The 23985-nt window shown below is 56.9% G+C and overlaps 1 protein-coding gene across 3 annotated transcripts in view; it reads right to left on the minus strand.

Annotated features, from left to right (window-relative positions):
- PARVB (parvin beta) overlaps positions 1 to 23985 on the minus strand; it is a 94756-nt gene that overhangs the window by 40751 nt on the left and 30020 nt on the right. For all 3 annotated transcript variants that reach the window (XM_064491383.1, XM_064491385.1, XM_064491384.1), the window contains exons 2-3: positions 4171 to 4260; positions 1366 to 1436 (exon numbers count right to left, since the gene is read on the minus strand). In XM_064491383.1, the coding sequence (XP_064347453.1) occupies positions 1366 to 1436; positions 4171 to 4260 (161 nt within the window). The remainder of the gene's footprint in view (positions 1 to 1365; positions 1437 to 4170; positions 4261 to 23985) is intronic.

The following is a 23985-nucleotide window of genomic DNA, read 5'->3' on the forward strand; positions in this document are numbered from 1 at the left end:
AAATGCTGACAGTCCGACTGCGTGGGGAGTAGATTCTAGATGGAGGAGGAAGACCGAAACCAAGCAAATAAACACACAACAGTTCCAGGCAGTGCAAGCTGAGAGAAGGTGTCCGGCCGGGACGAGGAGCTGGGCTGACGGGACTCAGCCTCCAGTCACGTGCGCCCATCCTTGGAATAAACCTCTATAGACAGACAGACAGACAGACAGACACAGAGCTGCACCCACTGGCTCCGTCTCTCTGCAGAGCCCCGACAGACACAGAGCACCCCTTTTACTACTTAGACGTGGCCTGTGGAGAACACTCTGGTGCCTGAAAGACAAGGTCGCCTTCCTCACCGACACTCTTCTGTTCAGAATACCAAAGTGGGTGTCCAGGGGAGAAGAAAAATTCTTAACAAAATAAACTCAGCAATTTAAGTTGTTAAGAATCAGCATTTCGGGATGGGCCCCAAAATGACACTCTCCATTTCAATTTTTTAAAAGGTAAAACACGCGAAGGTTTTGTTTGTCCTGAATCAGCCCTGTGAGAAGGCAGCTGCGCTCCACGTCAGGCCCAACAGCCACGGTCAAGGTGGAGAAACTTTTGAAAACGTCCTTTTAAGAGAAGTTGTCTGTGGCGCGCACTGTCATCAAAGCCAGGGGTCAGCTGGGCTGGCGGGGGCTGCAGAGGTGGGCGTTTTCCACGGCTGCCTGCCCCGGACCTGGCATCGGGTCTGACCGGGTGAGGATGCTGTCAGAGCCTTTGCCGGCCGGGGTTATCTTTGAAGCCCTATTGTGACTCAGTCAGAGCCATCAAAACTGCAATTCGCACGCGGACACGGACAGACGTTGGAATAAAGCCTCGACGCTAAGCTGGAGCTTGAGAAACCACCACGGAGAAGAGGGCTGCCCCCACCCCCCCAGCCCCTCACCCGCCCCCTCGACAGCCCCAGCGAAGAGCCGCAGAGCCCCAGCCCCCCCCTGCCTGTCCTCGCTTCCAGGACTCTCAGAATCTGACCACCGGCCAGCGCAGGCAGGGGCAGCAACATGAGAGGAGGATGAGCAGGGCTGGCCGGAGGGGCCCACGTGCCTGCTTTTCAGAGCCTCCTCTGGACTCCCCCCACCTCTGTGCTCCAGCAAGAGCGGGACCGCCCTGAACACCAGTCTGCAAGGTGCCGAAGAGTTCACTCCGGCTGCTCCCAGCCTCGAGGGTGGGGCTGGGCCCCTGGGAGGCACTCCGGGCCGTCTAGCCTCCTCACCCTCCCCGGAACGCAGCATTGAGGCCCCTGGACCAGCCCCTAGGCTTTGCTCTTTTGCCCACAAGAGCCTGAACCCCAAGATCTGCCCTACCAGGGATAGACCGACCAAGACCCTCATCCTCACCTTGACCAGCTCCTTGAATCTGGGGTCGTCCCTGGAGGTGGGGTCGATCACCCTGCGTTCCTCGTTCTCCTCTGGGGGACAGAGGACAGTCAGGTTAGTGTCAGTGGGGGCGGGCGGCTTCCCTCACACAGATGGGGGGCGCTGAAAGCAGACCCCCGTGGTCCTCTCAGTAAGCACAGACCAAATCAAACGGCCCTGCAGCAGTCACGCGGCCCGGGCGGGCGGCCGATGCGCGGACCTGCCTTCCGGGAGGCGATGGGGTGTCCACCCCCATCTTTTGGGGACATACACACAGGTCTGAATTGGATCTGTGGGAAAAGCTCCCTCATCCACCGTCACTCTCTGAGAAAGCTCACCACTGCGTAAGGAGGTACGGAGACAAATCTTAGAAAGAACCGGAAAAAAAAAAAAAAGAAGATGTCTCATGGCAAACTGTTCACCCATATCTTTTTCTGTTTATCTGTTTGTTCCTCCCTCCGCATTCTGGCCTGACCCATGGACCACGGGCTCCAACGAGCGCGTACGGAGGGGGAGACGTGGTGCTGGGGAAGGGGCTGGCAGAGGGGCGAGACCCACAGGGTCAGACACGGTGCGGAACAAAGCTGACGGGGCATTAAAAGGAAAGGAAGGAGACACAGTGCGGGCTCCAGGTGGGAGCCAGGGCCCCCAGGACGTGCAGGTGGTGATGACCCGCACCCGGGACCGCCTAAGCTCCCACGGCTGGGGCGCTGTCCACGTCGGTGGGAATGAAATGACTTTGAGTGACAGAGGCTTCACCACAGCAAAATTTAAAACCTGACCAACTATGTTTAGACCTGATGCTTCAGAGAGATGCTGCAGGTAACACGCAGGGGACCGCATGGCGGTCCCTTGTGATGTCCTTGCTGAGGGCCCTCAGCAGCCTCCCATCACTCCTGAGATCAAGGCCGGCATCCTCCCCCGTGGCCGCCCTCTGTGGCCTCTTTCCCCAGCTCTCCTGGACACCCTCCAGTCCAGCCCTTCCGGCCTCCACTGACTCCTTGACAGCCTCTCAGCACCTCCGGCCCCTGGGCCTTGGCACCTGCGGCTCCCTGTCCAACACTCTCCCCACACTTCACGTCCCCTTCACCCTTCAGCTCTCAGCTCCAGGTGCTGACCAGGCCAGTTCTTCTCAAGGCCACAGAGCTACAGGGGCCAGCAGAACCTTACAGCGCAAAGTAAGCCCCAAGAGTAGCTACTGAGCAAAATACTAAGGCAGGGAGGTTAGGGCCCAGGGAAAAGCAGGTCCAAGGCACAACAAAAGCCTGCCACACAGTTAAGAGAAATCCGGTTTTGAGCACTCCTGCTGGCCTAGAGCAGGGTTCTCAGCAGAGCAGCTGCGCCCCCTCACCCCCCGCACCTCCTCCCAGGGGACAGGACATGCAGCCATGCCTGCAGACATTTTTGGTTGTTCCAACTGGTAGAGAGGGGGATGCTATTGGAATCTAGTGGGTAGAGACCAGGGGTGCTGATCAACACCCCACAACACACAGGACAGCCCCACCATAAAGAATCATCCAGAGCCAACCATCCACAGTGCCAAGCGTGGGGGTGGAGGGAACCCTGTTCTGAATCAGGGTCATTTTCAGACTGTGCTCATCCCAGTTTCCCCTCGAAGAGGGTCACCTCCCTGGGCAGCAGTTCCAACCAGACTGAAGACAATGTACCACCGCCAACAGTGAAGGGGCTGCTTCCGAGAGGAGAGGGGAAGACGCAGGGGACCCCAGGGGCAGCCCCAAGCTCGTCCAGCACTGGGCGTCAGGTCAGCCGGACTGAACCGGCGTCTGTGTTTCTTCCCCACGAGCTCCTGCTGGCCTGGCCATGTGCTGGGAACCACGACACAGGGATAGGTCAGGACTTCCCTTTGAACCAGGGTTTGGAAACAGTGGATGTTCCAAGACTGTCTTCCAGAGCCAACCAATCTCAAAACACACTTTAAGGAACGCGTGTCCAGGCCATCGCCCATCAGTGCCGGCTGTGACTCGGTCCCCAGGCGGTAGGTGTGGGTGTGGGGCTGTCACCACTTGGCAGGTGCCACCTCGCAAGCCCCTGGCACTGGGGCTGCTCTGGCCCGTGCAGAGATTGGGGGGGGGGGCATGTATTAATCGTGTTACTTATTTTCTGTATTCTCTGATGCTTTGACATCTTGGGGCCTTGGGGGCCTGGAGGGACTGCCCCTCCCAGAGCTAGCTGATTCCCAGGACAGCAAACGTGTCCCCTATGAGTGCCTTTCAAATGCAAACGACAGTGCAGAGCCCACATCCCCCAGCCACCTCTTGTACTGAGGGCCCTCACACTCCCAGCCTGTAGCCTCTGCCCTCATCACCCCAAGGCCAGGTACAGACAACTCAGAGTGGCCCCTGAAGTGACCTCAACCAGACAATCCAAACCTGCTCCTCTGCCTCCCCGCTGTTTTCCGTGAAATCCACAAGAAAGGCTTCTGCTCACATTTCCCCCTCACTCTCTGCCTCCTGTCCAACCCCAGCGCCCTCCCTCCTCACCGTGGGAACCATGCGTGTAGCAAACCATCTTTTCAGCAGCAGGAGTCTCCTGATCCGCACTTCAATAATAGCGAAACTGACATTCGAAATCAGAGCGGCAGAAACCTACAGCGGAAGGCTGGCTTTTCCACTACAGACTTTCCCAAACATGACCTTGAGCTGAGAGTGCAGACTCTCAAATGCCACCCTGTGTGACATCTGATCAAATGGCCACGACCCCCCAGTGAACCACACCCCCCGGCAGCTCAGCTGGCCCACGGCAGGGAGCTGGCAGGACCCACGGTACCGAGCAGGGTGTCTTCAGGGTGAATCTCCACCGAGGCAGGGGACATCGGCAAGTTGATGGCATTTTTGCCTTCTTCCTGCAGGTCACTCACTGTTGATCAGAAAGAGAAAGGAAAAAGCCGGTCAATATAAATGGAATATTGTGGCCTCACACATTGGCAGGGGAAACATGGAGAAATCAACTCCTGTTTTTTAAGGACTTAACAAACATTCCTAAATGGCTTGCTGCCCAGAAAAAGAGTCCAAGGAAGAATGCTCCGGACCAAGAATACATTCTGCAATTGTTCCCCCAGCCAAACAGTCCCCGCGTCCCGCCAAGCCCTGCCAGGGCTTCACTGCTTTTTGGAATACATGACGAAGACGCAGAAGCTTCTGGATGCTTCCAGATCCGCCCACGGCTCCTGATACGGACAAAGCCTGGATCACAGCGACAGGGCCTGAAAAGGCAGCTCCCCTCCCCACCTGGACGGCTGTGTCCTCGGCTGTGGACTCCGGGTGTGAAGACCCCCAACCCCAGCACGCACACAGGCGAGCCCAGGTTCGGGGACAGAATCCTGAGGGGCTGACACCAGGTGATGCCCAGGGTCGGGGGCAGTGGAACAAGCAACAGGATCTAACAAACTGGATCAGAAGTCAGAGTTGGCAGCACAGGATCCCTGTCTAGAGGGCAGTCGGTGGACAGTCGCAGGGCCCCCAGGGCAACGCGATGGGAGGGGTAGCGTGGATCCTGCCGTGCAGAAAGGACCCCTCGATCCCACAGTAGAGAGACCCCCGGGAAGCACCCTGAGTCACACCAGCCCAGCTGCCATCAGACTCCAGGCTCCGGCCCCGAGATCCCACTCAAAGGGTACAGGTGAGGCTGGGCACCTGCCGCCTTCCCAGTCCTGGCTGAGAACTGCTGGGCAACAGTCCCCGACCACGTGCCACAAAACCAGCCCTCTCCGTCAGCGATCACCAGTGACACAGGCAGAGGACCCCCCCCCGTAACAAAACGTCCTCAGAGGTGGAAACCCATGTCCTCTTTCCATACCCTTGAACCTTGAACACTTCCAGTTCCAGGACTCGAAGGGGCAGGGGGCAGAGTAGCCAGGGGACAGGTCATGGTGGCCCAACCCCAGGCACCTCTGGTAACCTCTCTCCCCGTTTCCTTAAAACATCAGGGCCTCTGGAAGAATCGAATGAAATGACAAACGTCAGGCCCCAAGCCCAGAGCCGAGCACACGGCGGGCTCTCCGGACTCAGCGATAGACCCAGCTTTGGGGACCAGCCACCCTCTGTCCCTCACAAGGGAGACACAGCTTCTAACATCAGGAAGGCCCTGACACAGGACTGATAAGAAACGGGCTCTCCTGCACAACCATGGTCTACAGCAGTGATGATTTACACAGCGATTCGCAGACCAAAGGTGGAAACCGCCCAAGCGTCCACTGATGGATGAAAGGATAAACAAATGCGGTCCCGACATACAATGGAATGTTATTCACCCATAAAAAGGAAGGAAATTCTGCCACAAGCCACCACGTGGGTGAACCCTGAAGACATTATACTAAGTGAAATAAACCAGACACAAAACAGCAAATCCTGTTTGATTCCACTTACGTGAGGTCCTGAGAGTCAAATTCACAGCAACGGAAAGGAGAAATTATGGGGAGGGAGCGTTTAACGGGGACAGTTTCAGTCTGGGAAGATGGAAAAGTTCAGGAGATGGATGCACAACAATGTGAATGTACTTAACACCACTACTGAGCTGTCCACCTAAAAAGGAGCAAGAGGGGCTAAAAATGCTAAATTTTGTTACGCATATTTCACCTCAATTTAGAAGAAGAGAGGGGAGAAGGTGGGCCCCTCCCAACAACATTGCAGCCTGGAGGTCAGCCCGCAGCAGGAGCAGGCGCAGTCCCCGCCCCGCCCACCCCCCCCCCCCCGCAGGGCACAGCCTAAGAGCAGAGCCCACGCACAGCCACCTTCGTCTCCCCAAATCCTGAGCTGCCCTCAGTGCAAGAAGCAGACACATGTTACACACCTTCGGGGCAAATGAGCCCAAGATCAGCCCACACCCCAGTCTCCTAACAACATTCCAAGATCCCCCCCACCCCACCCCGTCACTTGGGCACGTTGAGAAAACAGAGACCAAATTTCAGCTATTGTTTTTACTCTATTATGAGTTACAAAGAGTCTTTTAACCCACAAAGAGCTTCCAAAGGTAGAAAAGGGAAGGAGGGAAATGGGGTTTTTCACAAAAAGTCCTTGCGTATGTGAGAGGCATGTCTGTAAACTGGGGAGGCGGGTGCAGGCAGCGGCGGGGGGCTCCCCACTCCCGGTTCCTGGGCCAACATCACAGGAGGACAGAGAGGCCAGGGGGGTCCCCGTGGGTCAAGGCTGTCTGCGATGGTTCTGTTCACAGCAGAGGAAGAACAAAAGACCCTGGTTCCCTGTAGGCGGAGGGCCGCACAGGTGGGCTTCGGGGCACAGGTGAGCCATGCAGATGAGTCCTCACCTTGAGCCTGTACCTCCTCTCAGAAGCCCTGGAGCTGTCGCACAGGTCATCCAGTTGCCTGGACATGGGATGAGGACTGGAACGACCGGAGGGGTGGGGCGGGGGGGTGGCTGTTGCGGCGATAAAGAGATGCTTCCAGGAGCCCGGCTGCCTGATCTCAAACACAGGGAGAGGGGAGGAGAACGGGCACGGCATTTCAAAGCAGAGAAACTGGGTCACATGAAAACAGAGACATTTCCACACCGGCCTTGAACATCAAAGATAACACTAAACAGGACCCAGGATCTCACAGCTTCAATAAAGGAGAAATGCTCTCCCAGAACCGCCCAGGCTCGGGCCAACAGGACATTCCACAGGCCTGATAAGCATAAGGCAGAGGAAAACAAGGATGGTCTGGGGCCTGGAGCCCCGGGTTCAGGTCTCACTGTGCCACGTGCTGGCGTGTGGCCTCCAGCCAGTTCCTTCATCTTGCTAAGCCTCAGTGTCCTGGTCTGTAACGTGGGGGTGGCGGCAGCACCAACCTCGCAGGGGCTTCTGAGGAAGAAGTGAACTCATCCCAGGGAGAACCAGGGAAGGCTTCCCGGAAGAGGCAGCAATTGAACTTGGCCTTGAAAGATGGCAAAATCCAAAAAAGGGACTTTGGGAATCCAGGTAAAGTATGTGGGTGGCAGATCAGAGCTGGGACTCTGGAAGTGACACTGCTGAACCACAGTGCCCCTCTGGGACTCTGCTGCTGTTCGCGGGCTGGGTTCTCTGAGGGACACAGCCCCTTCACCGAGGGGCTTTCGGTTGAAATCTGATTATCGTCTTATGAGGGTCCGTCCGACATTTGGAAGGAGGGGCTCCCCTTGAACCATGGCTTTTCCCCAAGGACCCCGCTCTGCCAGGTCAGTGGCTTTCTGCTAATCCTGGGAATGCCTTGGTTTTGAAAGGACTGGTCCTTTTGCCAGAAAGTCACACACTTCAAAGATTCGAAACGCTGCCTCTCTTGGGTCACAGAGAAAGATCCCCAGGCTTCTGGCGTGCACGACGGGTGTGGGCGCTCAAAGGGGCTGGGGCTCGCGGTCACAGGGCCAGGGATTCATCACTTTTTTAAGTGCCTGCCGTTGTCTGGAGATGAATGCCCTTGACCACACTAAACCCAGCAGCCGACTGCAAGGGAACTGAAGCCATCGCACTTCCGATGCACCAAAGTTCACCTTCCAGCAGTGACACCCTGGGCCGCGGGCCGCAAGGGGACACAGGGCTGGGGAAACGCCAGGAGGGAGAGAGGATGGAGGCAGGCTCAGGGGGCAGCCGAGGGGGAGCATTTGGCAGCACAGGTGCCCCGTAGGGACAGCTACTCCTCGCTCAGCCCAGCGGCACGGTGTGGGACGTGCAGACCACCGTCACCAGATCTCAGGAGCTTTCAGAAAAAGCTGGAAATCTGAGGTTTTGTGTGGATTCTCCCAGTTTATAAATGTGAACAAGTAATTCAAATACTGTGGCCCAACCAGGGGCCACCGGTTTACAACCCTAAGTCACAGTAAATGTGCAGCCCACGTTCCTGCCTGTCAGTGGGACAGGGTCACTAACGTTTCCTGAGCACCTACTGTGTGCCAAGCACCTTCCATGCCTTCCATTCATCTGATATCCTAACAAGTCTGCGAGGGAGTGGCGGGGTCCTGGCGGGGTCCTGGCTGGGTCCTGGCTGGGTCCTGGCTGGGCTGATGTCTGCCAGATGTGAAGGCACCTAATGGACACCACCCATGAGCCCTGGAGTCAGAAATGAACCCAGTTCTACCTGTTCTTGCACTCGCTATGCTCAGCTAAGTCCTCCCAATCTTCAAGCTTCAGCTTGCTGGCCGCCTCTTCCAGGAAGCCCTCCTGGGTGCCCCCTCCCATCCCAGGCTCCCCTCTGCCTGGCTCGCATCACACAGCCAGCTCTGTAACTATCTCTTTCTCAGACCGTCTGCCCACACCAGTGCTAACTCAGCCCCTGTGCATAGTAGTTTCTTTTATTTGAAGAGCAGCACAATGAAAAGCTTAGAACCCGGGAGCCAGTCTGCAGGTTTCAGATCCCAGCTCGGCCATTGACAAGCTGGGTGAGCCTGGGTAAGCTACGTAATTGCTCTGTGCCTCAGTTTCCACCTGCGACACAGGGCCTGGTACACCCCAAAGAGAGGCTATGCGCCGGCAGAACCATCTCTCGGTCAGTGCCAGCTGCTGAATGGAGGGAGACGTGAGAGTCTCCAAAGCCTGCTCTCTTTCCGTCACTCCACCCAGGGCCTGGGCAAGGCTTGAAAACAAACCCCACCTCTCCTATTGGAATCACAAGCGCATAAAAAGGAGGAAAGAGCATCGAAAACGAAAACCTCAAACATTTCACAAAGAGCCGGCCGTTTACACCCCAGGCCAAGCACAAAGGCTCCATCTTTGATTTTTTTTTTAAATCTTCTTTGTACGAGTTCCACTTATTTATTTATTTATCTATTTATGCCCAGGCTCTTTCCTCCCAAAAAGGCTTTTAGGCAGCTTTTTTTTTTTTTTCTTTTTCCCTTTTGACATTATTAGGAAAAGGCAACTTTGAAAGCAGATTGCCTTAAAGAGCAAGGTGATCTGCGAAGGGAAGCACAGATCTGAAGACACACAGGTTCTCACTCCAAGAGGGGCACAGAGCAGGAGGCGGATCACGACGCACCCCCCACAAAGGCAGGCGCGGGAAGCTCGCTGGGGCTCACCTGCGGGGCTCAGCAAAGAGCAGAAAGACCTGGTGGCGGGTGAGCCGCGACCCTCGGGGGCTGAGGCGTGACCACTCCGTTTCTCTGACATTTTTCTAAGTGTGTCATTTCAACACAGCAGAGATGGTTTCCCACCAATGAGGCTTTTTACACCACATCTACCCATCCTGGTTTTCGTAGAGAACAAAAGATCAGGGGGAGAGATTCCAGCGGGCCCCTCTGAACCGAGATCAAAGACAAACCCCAACAAAAACGGCCGTGCTGGCCCCACCCGGATCCGCGTCTGGAAGAGCTTGGAAATGGCAGGAAAGCTGTCTCAATTTTGGACACTTCAGCAGCCTTTCTCAAGACGTACCCACTCTAGTTAGAACTGATCCCACTCAAAAAACGGAGTGGTCCTCAGAGTTGCCAGGAAAAATAAAGGAGGATAAAGACAAACCCATCTCTCCGAGAGTTTGAGGCCCCCGCCGGCCGGGGAGGTGGGGCAGGGATTAGCTCTGAGTGTCTAAGTAGGACCTGACAAGGTCGCTGTAAAATGAGGCTTTGCAGGCCTCCGCCAGGAAGGGCGCGCTTCCTACGAACCTCCAGCTCCCATCTGCACTCAGTGGGCTTGCTTCTCCGCAGGTGTTACAATTTATGGGAATAACTAAATTCATCAGCCATGAAGGTCTTCTGAACAGAGCAGTTCTTCTAAAAATAAACCAAAGTGTACTTCGTGTGATGATCTCACAGTTCAGTGGAGTTAAAATGGGGCCCAAATAAGACTGAAACAAGAATGCTGACATCCACAGGCAGGACAGCCAGGGGTCAGCGAAGCAGGACAGCCCTTCCCGGCAGGTACCCAAAGCCTAGGTGACCAGAACAAGCGACCGATCACCAAGCAGGTGAGTGAGTCCCCGCCACTCACCCTCATAAAGGCCTGAAAATGTGAGGCCCGGCCCTTCTCGGGGGTTAAGAACTCAGGTTCCATCCCCAAGATTCTGGGGATGACAGTGGATGGATGGCCACGTCCTGCCCAGGTGGGCAGAGCGAACAGCCCCCGAGAGAGCAGCTGCCCTTCCTGGCCCAGATGTGGGGAAAGAGAGAAATTACTTCCAGCATCCGTGCAGCTCAACCTCAGAGAAAGGGCCTCTTGACCTTCAAAGTGGAGGATCTGGTTTGTTTTTTTTAACTGAGGGATGAGATTCTCACCTTGTCACGAGGACGCCAGCCGCTCGTAATGAGCTCAGTGTATTTATGTACATTTAACTCGCTGTAATTTCTCGGCGGTGCGCGAGTTTCTGATCTGCACTGACAAGAGCGTGAGGACCAGTCAGCCTGAAACACCTGATTTACGGGGTTTTCTCTGCTGGGGCACAAGGTTCCATCCCATTTGATGAAATAAGATGAGAGGCTAAAATAAATGTGTGAGCATTTCAATAAGGCAAGATCCACAGGAGGTCAGCAGGCACTACTGGCTGCGCACTGAGAGCTCGCAGCTGAAGATCTGTCCTGTTGAGGCAGCGGCGAGCCCCGGGTTTCACAGCCGTACTGACCTAACAAACTGGCCGAGAGCCAACAGGGCAGGCCGGCCACAGACATATGGGAAGGACGTGTCCCGGCCTCTTCCACCCAACAGCCTGGCTTAGCCCCCGGCACGGGGAAGGCTCTTAAGGAACAAAGGTAGCACTAGTTAAGTGCAATGCAATGGTGCTGGGTCTCAAAGAGCAGGTTTTGAAACAACACAGTGTGGTATTTTTGTAAAATATAGAATCAGGGTAGCGTCAGCTCCGGAAGGGACGTGCGATGGAGGGAAAGGGGGAGATTGGGGGGTTCTGCCGTGACTGTGCACGGGTCTCACCTGAGAAACTAAAAGAAAGGGACAGCAAACAGACGCACTGAAGGGGGCGTGAGCTGGGACCCAGGGAGGTGACAGCCCGTCCTACAGGGAAGGAGATCAGAGCAGACAGGAGGTGACCTGCCTGCGGAGCTGAGCCCGTCCTGAGGCGCTCAGCCCCTGGGTGGGAGGTGAGCGGCGGTTTCTAAAGGCCGAGACGCGGGACTCTAAACCCAGGCTGTGCAGCCGCCCAGGCCTGCGTGGGGTCCCCACCTGCCTTGGGTGCAGCGTCGGCCTGGAGGACTCAGACCCCGCAGGGAGAGAGCCCGTGTGTCCGCTGCCCCCTGAGTGAGTCGCAGATGGCCACGCGGTCCACGCCCTTCATGTGTGGGCAACAGAGAAGCAGAACGTCTGTGGGGTGGAGTAACTGATCTCCCCAGGCAACTCTGTCACCACCTCGGCTCAGGAAAACCCCTTCTTCGGGATGCAAGAGGCACCCCCACAGCTCAGAACCTCGGAATCACCTTTCCTCAGGACCATTTCAAGCCCACCCACACTTTCACTGAACCGATCAATCCAAAACGTCGGTCTCGAGTGACGCAGAGGCAGTGCAGTGCCACCTGGGCTTGCCTGGGCAATCTGTCCTCGGGGGTCCCAGCACGGGAGACCTGCAGGTGAAAAGGACCGCTCTGGTACGGCGCCTGTGAGTGACCCTGTCACCACGGGGACCTCCCCATCACCTCCCCTCCATCATAAGCAGGGGCCTGCCCAGGAGCCCTGGCGAACCACTCAGCCTCCTGAGCGCCCGGCCAGGGCTCCAAACCGCACGCACCTGGGCGCCCCGGGCTAGCATGGAGTCTGACCCAGCAGGTCTGGGCGGCCCGAGATGCAGCACCGCGAACCAGCTCCCAGGGGACGCTGCAGATGCCGGTCCACAGAACACACCTGAGAAGCAAGAACTTGGAGGGCACTCCCACACGCCTCTGCTCCTGAAACCCAAGCTGGTGGGCGACTCTCTGTGCTCCCTTTACAGATCAACACAGGGGCCGAGTTTCAGCAGCTCCCTGCCGGGCCAGCACCTGCCGCGGCGCCCGTATTCAGGAATGGGACCAGGCAGGCGCCCACCTCGCCCGCCCTCACGCTGAGCTCCCATGACAAGTGAGCTCTTCTCCAAAGACTGAGTCACACCCCAGCTGGCCCAGCTGGGCAGGGGGGGATCCAGCCCACCCGAGGCCTGCGGTCCCCCCAACTACATCGTCTCCCAGCTTTCAGCAGGATCAGAGGGAAGCGCAGACCACTTCCTGCCTGTGGGGAGAACCCAGAACTTCATTCTTCCTCCATGAACCCCTGTCATCAATCTTGAGCCAAATGCAGAGCTGCCGTCTCGGCAGCAATAACGAATGTGTTCACTGGCCACCCTGGCTTCTCCCCAGACCTCTGTTTTAAAGAGCTGGTTCCTCGACCCCAGCAAAATGGGTTCAACAGCAGAAATGGCTCTGGGACACGGGGGAGGCTGGGGATTTTCCCGGAGGCACTGCCAGCCTCAGGAGACACAGCAGCAACCTAGAGAGAAGCTGGGAGAGGGACGCACACGGCACAGTTCCGAACATGCAGAATGGCTGCAAATGATAACCTGATTCCAGGACCACGACTAAAGGCAAAAGGCCCCACCTCGTGTGCAAGTGAGGGAAGAAAGAGGCAGAGACCAGGATGCTGGACTTTGGACCAGCCTCTGCAGATTCTGTATCTCGTGTCCTGTCTCTGAGGTGACCGGGGGGACCTCTCACCAGGCAGCCAGCTGGCCTCCTGCAGACCCTGCCTAAGCCTCTTCCCACCCCAAGCTGGCCTGTTCCCTCCCACCGATGACCACCTGGACTCTGCTGGTCTTCAGCCCCAGCATCCAAGTGCCCTTCCTCTGGTCATACAGGACTAAGGCATCCCAAGACCTCAGCCAACGGGCACACCGCACTCCCCAGAACACAGTCAGGGATGGGCTTGGCCCAATTAGAGCCAACAGCTTCAAGGAGGCTTTGCTAGGGAATGCGTAATGAGACAGGCACACTTTCCCCTGGCTTTGACCCAGAAGGGATACAGTTGGAAGCTGCCCATCTTCCTACCACCATGCAGAACCTGGAGATGAAGGCACTGGGTCAACAGAGCTAAGAGAACACAGTTTAGCCACGCTGTCTGTCATGCTGGATCAAGCCTTACCTGAGGCTGGCTACCTCTGGACCTTTCTCGTCAAATGCACAAATGAATTCCATTTTGTTTTTAACCCACTTTGAGCTGGGTTTTCTGTCACTTGCAGACTCAATGTCTGGCTGTCACTCCTGGTGCAGAGCACCCCAGAGCTCCCCCCGGCTCCAGGATAAAACCCTCAAACCCTCAAAGTGGTACCCAGACTCCTGATGTGCAGACCCCACCTCTCGTGACCCAGATGCAGCTCCCACACTTCTGCTTCACCTTCCAATGAGGCCACTCCTTTGTCCCAACCATCCCCACCACCTGACATGCCCTCCACTTCAGTCAGTTCCACTCCACCGCCCAGACTCATCAGGAAAACATTCTTTGTACCCTCACTCCCTGGCCGGAGTTCAGCCCTTCCTCTGGGCTCCCACAGCTCCCTGTGCACGTGACAGCTACAAGCCCTTACCCCCTGTCAGGAAGTTGTGGGCTGTGCCCGCCTCTCTGCCCCCTACCGAGGAGCTGTAGCGCGGCCAGGTGCTGTTCACGGCCATGGCCTCGTGTCCTGCACAAAACCTGGCATATGACAAGGAGTCCCTAAACCTTCACAGAACGAATAAACAACTGCAAACGTGTTTATGTAGGCATGATGGAGCTGAACAGAGAGCTTAGTGAAGAGGCATAAAGTCAGGAGAACTGGGAACAGGCTGTTCTTGCAAAAACATTCCACCTCCAGCCACTTAACTGGGTGGAAAAAGAGAGTTTCCATTAAGGCTTACATTAGCCCGGCAGTCCTGGGTCACCAAGAACCCAATTACTGCGATGTGGCCTTGCGGAGGGTGAGGGCCCGAGAGGAAGGACTCAGCTCTGCAATTAGGGGCTTATGGGGACAGCCCGCCTTCAGAGCAACGTTCCCACACCTCGCGGGCCGAGCGCCTTCACACGGCCGCCTCCGGGGCGGGGGCCACCGGGAAGGAAAGCAGGTCTCCCGGATCCCGAGGGGCCTTAGGCATGAACACAAAAAGGCTGGAGCCCAGAAGCCCATGTCTAACAGAAGCAGCCCTTGTCTCCCCTTTGCCCCGGGTGATCAGAGAAATGTGAGAACCACAGGAAAAGGAACTGTCTGTGGGAAGGACGAGAGGAAGAAAGACTTCAAGGTGAACTTAAAATGTCAGGTTTACCATGTAAACCGCCCAGCGAGCAGAAACCAGGACGCGGGAGGGGCCAGCTCCTTGCTCAAAAGGATGGCCGAGCCTTTAGGGACGAGTGGTGATGTGGTCGACTTCTCAGGCAGAAAGCAAGTGGGTTAGCTCAGTCAAGCCACCTCTAGGAATGCATCAGGAAGAAAAGCCCTCAGGGGCCCGAGACGGGGGGGGGTCGGACTGCGGACGCCGGGGCGCCTGCTCCCAGTCTCTTCCTCTTCTGATCCACCCCTTACAGTGTCTCCAGGCTTCCTCCCCAGAACGCAGGACAGTCCTGGTCCTCCACCGCTCCCAAAACGAAGTCCAAACCCCTCCCCACGGCATCGCACCCCCATCCTCCACTGCAGAGCTCAGGGCCAGCCGCGGTCACACCTCTGTGCCTTTGCCAGGTTGTGTCCCTCCAGGAGCTCCACATCCAGTGACTACACCCTGGTGCCCAACACACCGCACTTTCTGAGCCACTGCAAACCTCCCTCTTCCGTGGCCCTGTTCAGAAGGCACCTGCCCCTCCTCCAAAGCCCTGGCCCGCTGCAGACAGAATAGTGGACAGACGGGAGGTTTTGGGGGATGATCACAAAACGTCCCCATGACCTTGGGCACACACTCTAACTTGTTCCGTCCTTCACCACTTCTGCTCTGCAGAGGGGTCGGAACCAGGCCCATCGTCCTGACAGCTTAACAAGCTGCTGCATCAAGCAGCAGTCTCGCGGGAAATGCTGCCGCATCTCGCATTCCCAGCCCGTCACCAGCACCTGCGCTGGGGAAGCGGGAGCACTTGGTGTCGCTCAGTCTCCCGCTCGGCAAGTCTGCGCGCGCACCAGCCCCGCGCCGGCCGCAGGGTCGGGCAGCCCCCCACCTCCCGAGTTTACTGATCAAGCAGCTGTGTGGGTGTCTCACTCTGGATTATAAATTCCTAAAAGGCAGAGGTCAAGTCCTACCATTCCTGTGCCTCCAGAGGGTGGCCCGGCACACGGAGGAGACCCCACAAAAGCATGCTCGCCTGAACGGAACCGAATCAAAACAAATCCCGAAAGCCTCAGTTATCTGCCAGCATCGAGGTGTGAAAGGGCCTCATTAATTAACTATTCGGATGAGAGGGGCCACATACCCCCCAGGTCACCAGTTCTTCAAGAATCCAGACGTGAAAACATCCGCTTCACGGCAACCAGGCACGATCGAAGCTCGGAGACCCTGAATTCACTGCTCCGGCATCACCACGAACATTTCTAAGGTCGCTGAGCATTTAAAATAGATACTAATTAGGTGAATTATAACAGAACTTCAACTCTACATAAAACCTCAGGATGGCAACTGGACAGGGCCAGCAGCACAGCCTGACTCAACCACCCCCCTCCACGCCTGCTCTGAAAAGTGCCTCCCGATGTCGGCCAGCGGACAGCCCGGGCTGGCCGCCGGGAACCGGACCAGTGACCAGTGACCACGAGCAGGAAGCTCAGAGCCCACAGGAGGCTGGGAAGCACTGCTCAAGTGACTCAGAGTGAAATTACAATGCAGCCGCGTGCCAGAGGCAGAGGGGGGCCAAGCAGGCTGGGTCAGGAGAACATGCCTGCCTGGGGACGTGCTAGGGTGCTAGCCACCCCGGGGACCCTGAGGGCCAACACCGTGTAGCGGGAGCTCTCCTGGAGCCCCCAGACACGTGTCCATCACCCCTCTGATGAACAGCTGGACTACACCCCTGAGGCCAGCTGCCCCCGACCCCTAAAAGGATCTTTCGTTCTGCTTCAGGTTTTCTCAGCCCCCTTAGCTCAAGTCCCTGGCAGTCACTGCATCCTAGTCGAATTCATCCTTCCCTGATAGCAGATCCTTTGATGTGAGCAGTCTGTTCCCTGGATTTAAGGATGGCTTGTCTGTCACATTCCTGCCAGTCAACTGTGCTGGTTCCAAGTAAGTAGATAAAAGCGGTTTCAACCACTGGTCATGAAAATCCATCATTAGTTACTGATAAGAGAAAAAAAGTCCAGAAAAAATGGAAGGTGGAGGCAGGGTGAAACCCGAGAGAAACTCAGAATTATCTAAAAAAAAGCCACATCTATTTTACATACAGTAGTGTGTATCTGCTAACCCCAGACTCCTAATTTATCCCTCCACACCCCCTCCCCCCTTGGAAACCATAAGTTTGTTTTCTATGTCTGTGAGTCTGTTTCTGTTTTGTAAATAAGTTCATCTGTATTTTTTTTAGATTCCACTTATAAGTGATATCATGTGATACTTGTCTTTCTCTGTCTGACTTACTTCACTTAGTGTGATCATCTTTAGGTCCATCCATGTTGCTGCAAATGGCCTGAAACTAACACAATGTTGTAAGTCAACTACACATCAGTTTAAAACAAAGTCACACAGACGTCTCCCCTTGTGTCTGCCAGCCGCGGTCAAGGCCCCTGGAGCCGAGCGGTGTGATGCATCCCACCGACGCGGAGATGCAGCGAAACCTCAGGAGGACAAGCCCGAGGAGGTTAACACGGTAAGAGAGAAATGTGCTTTCTGAAGAGAAGACAGAAGCGGCGGTGGGAAAAATAAGGCGGGTGAAGCAAATCTGGCTGGTCCCTGTGCAGTGAAACTTGTATTAATTAGTCTGATCGGTAATGCCCCACCGTATCCGGGGAAGTCCAAAGTGTGCTCTGCTGGGAAAATAAGAAGATTAAATCATTAAGTCATTTTAAGAGAAAGAACGGATTCTCTGTGCACCTGCCACAGAAACGCTCCACGGGGAGGGAACCTGGGACCAGCGCGCAGAAAACACTGGAAGCACAGTGCCCTCTAGCGGCCTGTCTCCACCTGTAAAAGCAAGCGAGGTGCAGTCTGCAAAGGTTTCACCTCAACATGAGAATCTGGCTGCGGGGCAGCTGCCTTCCCAGGCACGTGGCTTTGGAGATGCTGGAAGCCACACGTCCCTGGTGCTGGCAGCTCCACCCAGCATGTTGGGGACACTCAGGCAACAAAGGAGAAGGACCTTCAGGACCCACTTGGGCTCCTGAGGCTAGGCCTTTGGAGGGAAAGCCCCAGAGGAGCAGCTGGGAGCCAAAGGCACGTGGAGCTTCCCTCCCGGCCAGCCCAGACCAAGCCAGGCTCCCCACCGCACACACACAGCCCCACTGCACCTGCTCTGTTCCACCCCTTTCCTTTCTGGTCTTGTCACATTTGAGGTGCATGTGAGTCTGCGTTACTGGATTAATGTCCACGGTGCTTGTCTCCCCAGCCCCCTGCACGGGGTCCAGCCCAGAGGACGCACTCAGAGACAGCTGGAGGGTTAATGGTGAATTCGTGAAGGGATGACTGAACGAATGTTTCAGGACCCTAACATCCCTTTCTGGTGTTTCTTTCTGGAACTCGTTGGAGCTACTCTCTACTTCTTTGGGGGGCTCGACAGTATGGTGAATAATGTCCCCGTTCCCCCAAAGTTGTCCACGTCCTTCTCCTTGGAAACTGTGACCTTACAAAGCAAAAGTGACTCTGCAGGTGTGATTAATTCAAGGATCCTGTGATATGGGACGTTATCCTGGATCGCCTGGGTGGGCGCAGTGCCATCACCAAGGTCCTTACAGAAGGGATGCGGGGGATCAGAGTGAGAAAAGGGCAACGTGACAATACACGCAGAGACAGACTGGAAGGTGCAGGCTCCTGGCTTCAAAAACGGAAGGAGACACAGGCCAAGGAATGTGGGCACGTCTGGAAGCTGGAAAAGGCGAGGAAACGGATTCTCCCCTGGAGCCTCCAGAATGAAAGCCGCCCAGCCGACACCTTGACTTTAGGACTTACGACCTCCAGAACATAAGATGTTAGATGTGTGTTGTTTTAAGCCACGGAACCTGTGTGTTCCAGCAGCCACAGAAGACTCACCCAGCCTCGGGACAGCCCCAGCTTCCGCTCGCCAGTTCTAAAGGCCCAGAACCTTCTTCAGCTGCACCTGTTTTACTGAGCACCTGCTCTGTGCGAGGCACCAGGTAAGCTCGGAGGACACAACTGTCACTGAGACAGGCACGCCTGGGTCCCGCGAGCAGAACAGACAGAAGCACGAGTCGGACCAAAGCCGGGGATGAAAACACAACTGTCCCCACACGTCACAGGTCACGGCTCACGCGACAGGGAGGCCCAAGGAGGGTGGCTGCCCAACGGCAAATCCACAGAAACATACCATCCTACGTGCGAAAGAGCAGGACAGCCTCACGAGCTGCAAGATGAGAAGTCGGGGCTTCTCGGCACGGCAGCCTCGGGCGCAGGCGGAGTCGGGGGTCAGACCGCCCAGCCGCCCCTCGGCCTGGCTGTCGGATGTGCTCAGGAGAGCAGCCAGGGGTGCGCTCATCGCCTGACCCTGTCGGCCCCAGCTTTGCCCCACGACCTCCCCCTGCCCCGGGGACTTCTGTGTGTCCTCTCTGTCCCAGAAGCACCGGTCTTCTTCATCCTGCCAGGATCCTGCCAGGAATCGGCCACCCCATGGCAGGTCCTCGGGGAGCAGACTGGCCATTTTCAAATGCTTACAGCGTCCACCAGCTCTTTCCCCAGGCCATCATTCACTAAAGTCACTAAAAATAATAAAAACTAGCCCCAATGTCAGAGTTGTTTCCAGGGCTCTGGACCCAGGCTCACCCGTCTACACCCAGTGTTGGGAGCATGTGAGCAAGTCGATGAAGAAAAGAATGCTCCTCGCAGGAAACCGGTCACCTTTTGCTGCATCCGGACACCCCCCCTTACCTCTCCCACGCGTGCCCTGACCTGAGGACGCGGGCCGGGGAAGGGGCAGGGTGATGGGGAGGGAGGAGGGGGACTCAGGCAGGTCCGGGTCTCAGCACCACCTGGGTGTGTGACCTTGAGCAAGTTAACTTCTCCAAGGGCTGCTTTTGTCATTAGTAGAAGTGGAGACACAACCTTAATGAGGCCGTCCCTGGAAGCGGGGGAGAGAGACCCCCGCCAAGCACGCAAACAGGCCCCGAAGGAGGGCGGAGGGCCAGGCCCTGCGGCCCGAGCCTGAGACTCCAATCCAGGGCCCCCCGGCCCCACGGCTCTGCACTGGGCCCCCGACCCCGGCGTTCAGCCTGGTGTTCATGCTTCCGTCACCAAGCCTGACTAACAGGCCCAGCTGAGCTTTCTGCCTCTCCTCAAACAACTGCTCCCCTAGCTGTAAAGCCTAGCTACCTGCTGATATTACCTCTAATTTTTAAAGCCACATACAGACACCCTTTCTATCAACACGAACAAGCAAGCCATGCAGTTCCCCAAGCGCCTGGGCACCTTCATCCTCCCGGGGGTCCACCCGACGCCTCCCTTCCCATCCCGGGGAGGACCTCCCGCCAGGCATCCCAAGCTGACGGCAGCCTCCCCTGGGAGCCCCAGCGCCCTGGGAGCAGACAGACGTGGAAGCCTGGGAAGAACTCACTACGCATCACGGGTAGAGCCGTATCCCCCAAAAGACACGCCGGGGTCCTCACCCCCAGTGCCCTCAGTGGGGCTTATTTGGAAATGGGGTCTTTGCAGGTGTGCGCAAGTCGAGATGAGGTCGTAGGAAGGGCACCCCAGTGGCCGGTGTCCTTAAAGGAGGAGAAGACGGAGACACTGAGACTCAGGGAAGACGGCCAGAGGCAGAGACAGAAGGATGGGGCCACAAGAGCCGGAGCTCGGAGCCACGGGAGCTGGGAGAGGCAGGAAGGACCCTCCCTGGGAGCCTCCCAGGAGGAGCGCAGCCCTGCCACAACTTGGTGTGGGGCTTCTGGCCCCCAGACTGTGAGAGAGCACGTTTCCATCACAGAAGCCCCTCCAACTGCGTACAGCCCTGGGACACTGAGACAGCAGGCTGCCCCGGGCTGAGCCCGGACCACTCAGCAGTGAATAATATCACAATTAGACATGCAAAAACCAGCGGTCCCAGACAGCGACACGCCCAGCACGGCGGCCTGGGCCGTCCTCTACGCCACGGGGGACGGAACACGCCGCAGGGCGGGAACGACAGGCCTGGGAGCGCTCCTGATCCTCCAGTCCTCCTCCGAAAACGGGGGAGGCACCGTGGCCGATCCACCTTGCGGGCGGCACGTGCCGGAGGGGTTTGAGGGTCTGCGCGCAGAGGGCTGGAGCAGATGGGGGTTGCTGACCAGGTCTCTGGCAGGCGCAGGACACACTCACAGCTCCCGCACGGAGCCGGTCCAACAGGCGTCCTTCAAAACGCATCCTGGGCTCTGCTGTGCGTGGCCCAGAGTACTTGGAGGGGATCCCTTGTGTCTTACTGGGCCCCATGGGTCTCCAGGCCTGAATGAGGTGAGCACAGGGGATTTCTGGGCAGACAGGGCCGGGGTGGGCTCGCAGGACGAGCACTGAGGACTATGGATCAACCGACAGCAGGTCTACAAGGCATCCACCTGACTCAGCTGGGGAGGCTCGGCTCTCTCTCCCCCACCCCTACCGTCCACCCCTACCCCCTGCAGCCCCCTCCCTGGCTTCGCCCTCCAGCCTCAGGGTTCCAACCTCAAGCACCAGGCCTGGGCTCCCACCCATGCTCAACCTTGCTGCCCCGATCCAGCAGAGCCTGAGCTGCACACCCGCAAAAAGGGCAGCAGGCCATTCAGGAGCTGATGGGTAAGTGAACAGTGCTCCATCCAGACAACAGAATATCCCCCAGAACTAAAACAAAATGAGCTATCCAGCCATGAAAGACACAGAGGAAGCCTAAATGCATGTTACAAAGTGACAGAAGCCAATCTGAAAAGGCCACACACTGGAGGATTCCAAGTCTCTGACATTCTGGAAAAGGCAGAACTATGGAAGCAGTAAGAGCAGTGGCTGCCAGGGGATGGTGGGAGGAAGGATGAACAGGTGGAGGAGAGGATTTTGAGGGCAGTGGGACTTCTCTGTGTGACACTGTCATGGAAGATACGTGTCATCATACAGTTATCCAAACTCACAAAACGTCCGACACCAAGAGTGACCCTAACTTAAACTCTGGACTTAGGGTGACAAGGATGTGTCAGCGTAGGCTCTCTGGTTGTGAGCGTACCATTCTGCTGGGGTGGGGGCCATGAGAATGAGGGGGGCTGTGCATGTGGGGGGGTGTATGGGAAATCTCTGTATACCCTCTGCTCAATATTGCTGTAAACCTAAAATTGCTCTAAAAAATAAAGTCCTTTTTTTTTTAAAACGCCTTCAGGGTCGCAGGGTTTGCATATGTGTGTTCTGGGAAGATTCTGGGCACCCGTATGCCGAGGGCCCCAGAAAAAAAAGGTCAGTGGTTGCCAGGGGTCCTCCCTTCCGTTGGTCCCCTACTCCTGGGGTGGGGGTCCTAAGGACACTGTCCCTCGTTCTCAGCCAGGGACAATGTTGCCTTCCAGGGGCGTGTGACAGTGTCTGGAGACACTAGAGGTTGTCACAACTGGAAGTAGGAGGCGCTACCGGCGTCAGTGGATGGAAGCCAGGATGCTGCTCAACACCTGCGATGCCCGGGACCCCCGCTGCCCCCCACGGAGAATCACCCAGCATGAAGCGGGCAGAGAGCCCAGGTGGAGACCCCACTGGGGCGCACTCGGGAGCCCCCGAAAGGCTGGACAGGCGAGGGCTCGGGACACCGCACAGCCGGGGGACCTCCGCAGGCAGCCCAGGACCTTCCCTCACACTTCCACTCCGTTGGAATCCCCCGGGGCCACAGCCCTACGCTCCCCTCCTCCTGGGGTCATTGCGTGGCTTAAACCCCATCCCGCGCTCAGCAGACTGTAAGTGCTAACTAACTACAGTGCGGGCATCTTTCAGCTTCAAGACTAAGGTGGGGCAGGGTCCCTGCCGCCAGACCCTTCAGGGGACAGGCTCCTTCCTACCTGCTGCCACCCAGCCCCCACCTCCAGGGAGCCCACAGGGTGGGACTCCTCGGCACACAGGCCAGCCTAGGCTTCTCTGTCCCTCTGCTTTCTGGCCCAGTGTGGACACGAGGTGGCAAGCCCCACAGCCGTGTCCATCCACCTCCGTTATCACACTGTGTACCGGGCCCTGGCAGACGCTACCCACCCACACACCCTCACCAGCCAAGCCAGTGGCTGCAGCAGGAAGCTGGGAGGCACGGGGAGGAGGCAGTGAGCGACGTCCAACACTCCCTCCTCCATCCCGCACCTGCCTCCATCCTAGGGGGCAAGGTGCTAGCGGGGGTCACTGTTCTGCCCCAAAGGCTAGGATCAGCCTGCCCTGGTCCTTGCTCCCTGGGGCTGCCAGCAGCTCAGCCACTTGCCCGAGGCCTTGGCCTCCCACCTCTGGTTGCCCTAGCAACCGGGCACCCTCCCTCCCCAAGGACGCCACAGGGCTCCGGCAGGGTGGGGGCTCTGGACACTGGTGACAGCTGGGGGCAAGGCAAGGACAGCCAAACCAGCCAAGTGTACAGCCAACAGCCTGAGCGACCAGCACAGCTGCCGCCTGGAGGCTCCGCTGACCCAAGCCCGGGGTCACAGCGCCAAGAGACCTTCTCCTGTCAGCCATGTGGACGGCAGAATGAACCGCAGAGGCCCGAACAACAGCGCCTGTTCCGATGCAGCCAGGCCTCCTTTGGTCCACCTGCTGGAAGCCTCGTGCCAGCCTGAGATGTCTGGTCCCTTCTCATGCTTCCCAGAGCCCTTCCAGGACGCCCACCCTGAAGTCCCCTGGGTGACTGGCATAGCACCCCACTTTGTTCCTGCCCCAGACGTTATTATTTCATGTTTTAATAAATTGTCTCCAACTTGAACACACGGTCCCTGAGTACAGGGTCCCTTGTCTGTACCCTCAAAGCCCAGCTCAGGGTCTGGCACATAGTAGGCTCTCAAAAGATGTCCTCAGAATACTTGGTAAAATATGTATCGTAAGCATACATCCTCTTCCTCGGGGTTGTGGACTCATGAGAGAACATGTAAAATGATAATCACAGGGCCTTCAGCAGATACACTGTGAGAGTTCTGTGGACCTACTGTGTGCAGGGCAGTCCCTGGCATGGCTGGAGGGGAGGGATCTGCAGCCTCCTGCACCCGCCTGCTCCCTGCCTTTCAGAGGGACGTTCCTTCCCCTCCCCAGACGCCTCTGTGCCTTCTACGAGTGATTAACACTTCTGTGCAAGTGTACCCCAAGTTCAAAGGCTTGTCCCACCTCCCCCACTGCACAGAAACTTCTGTTTGGAGAAAATAATGGGAGGGACACATCTCAGCTCTTGGTTCCCTTCATTTCCCTTTATTTGGAGCTGGCGTCTGAGAGGTGAGAGAGTCAGGGGCCGGGGAAGAGTAGGTATGGCTGCATTAATTCACTGATTTTAACTTTTAATTTCCTCCACTTAGTAAAAGAAGCCTGATTTCTCGATGCATGTTTTACAGTGTAACCATGTAACCATGATGGGATTTGGCTCCATTTGCACCTGCTCATTTACTCATCCAACGAATACTTAGTGGAT

This window comes from Camelus dromedarius, chromosome 11, assembly GCF_036321535.1.
Source record: "Camelus dromedarius isolate mCamDro1 chromosome 11, mCamDro1.pat, whole genome shotgun sequence".
Taxonomy (NCBI): domain Eukaryota; kingdom Metazoa; phylum Chordata; class Mammalia; order Artiodactyla; family Camelidae; genus Camelus; species Camelus dromedarius.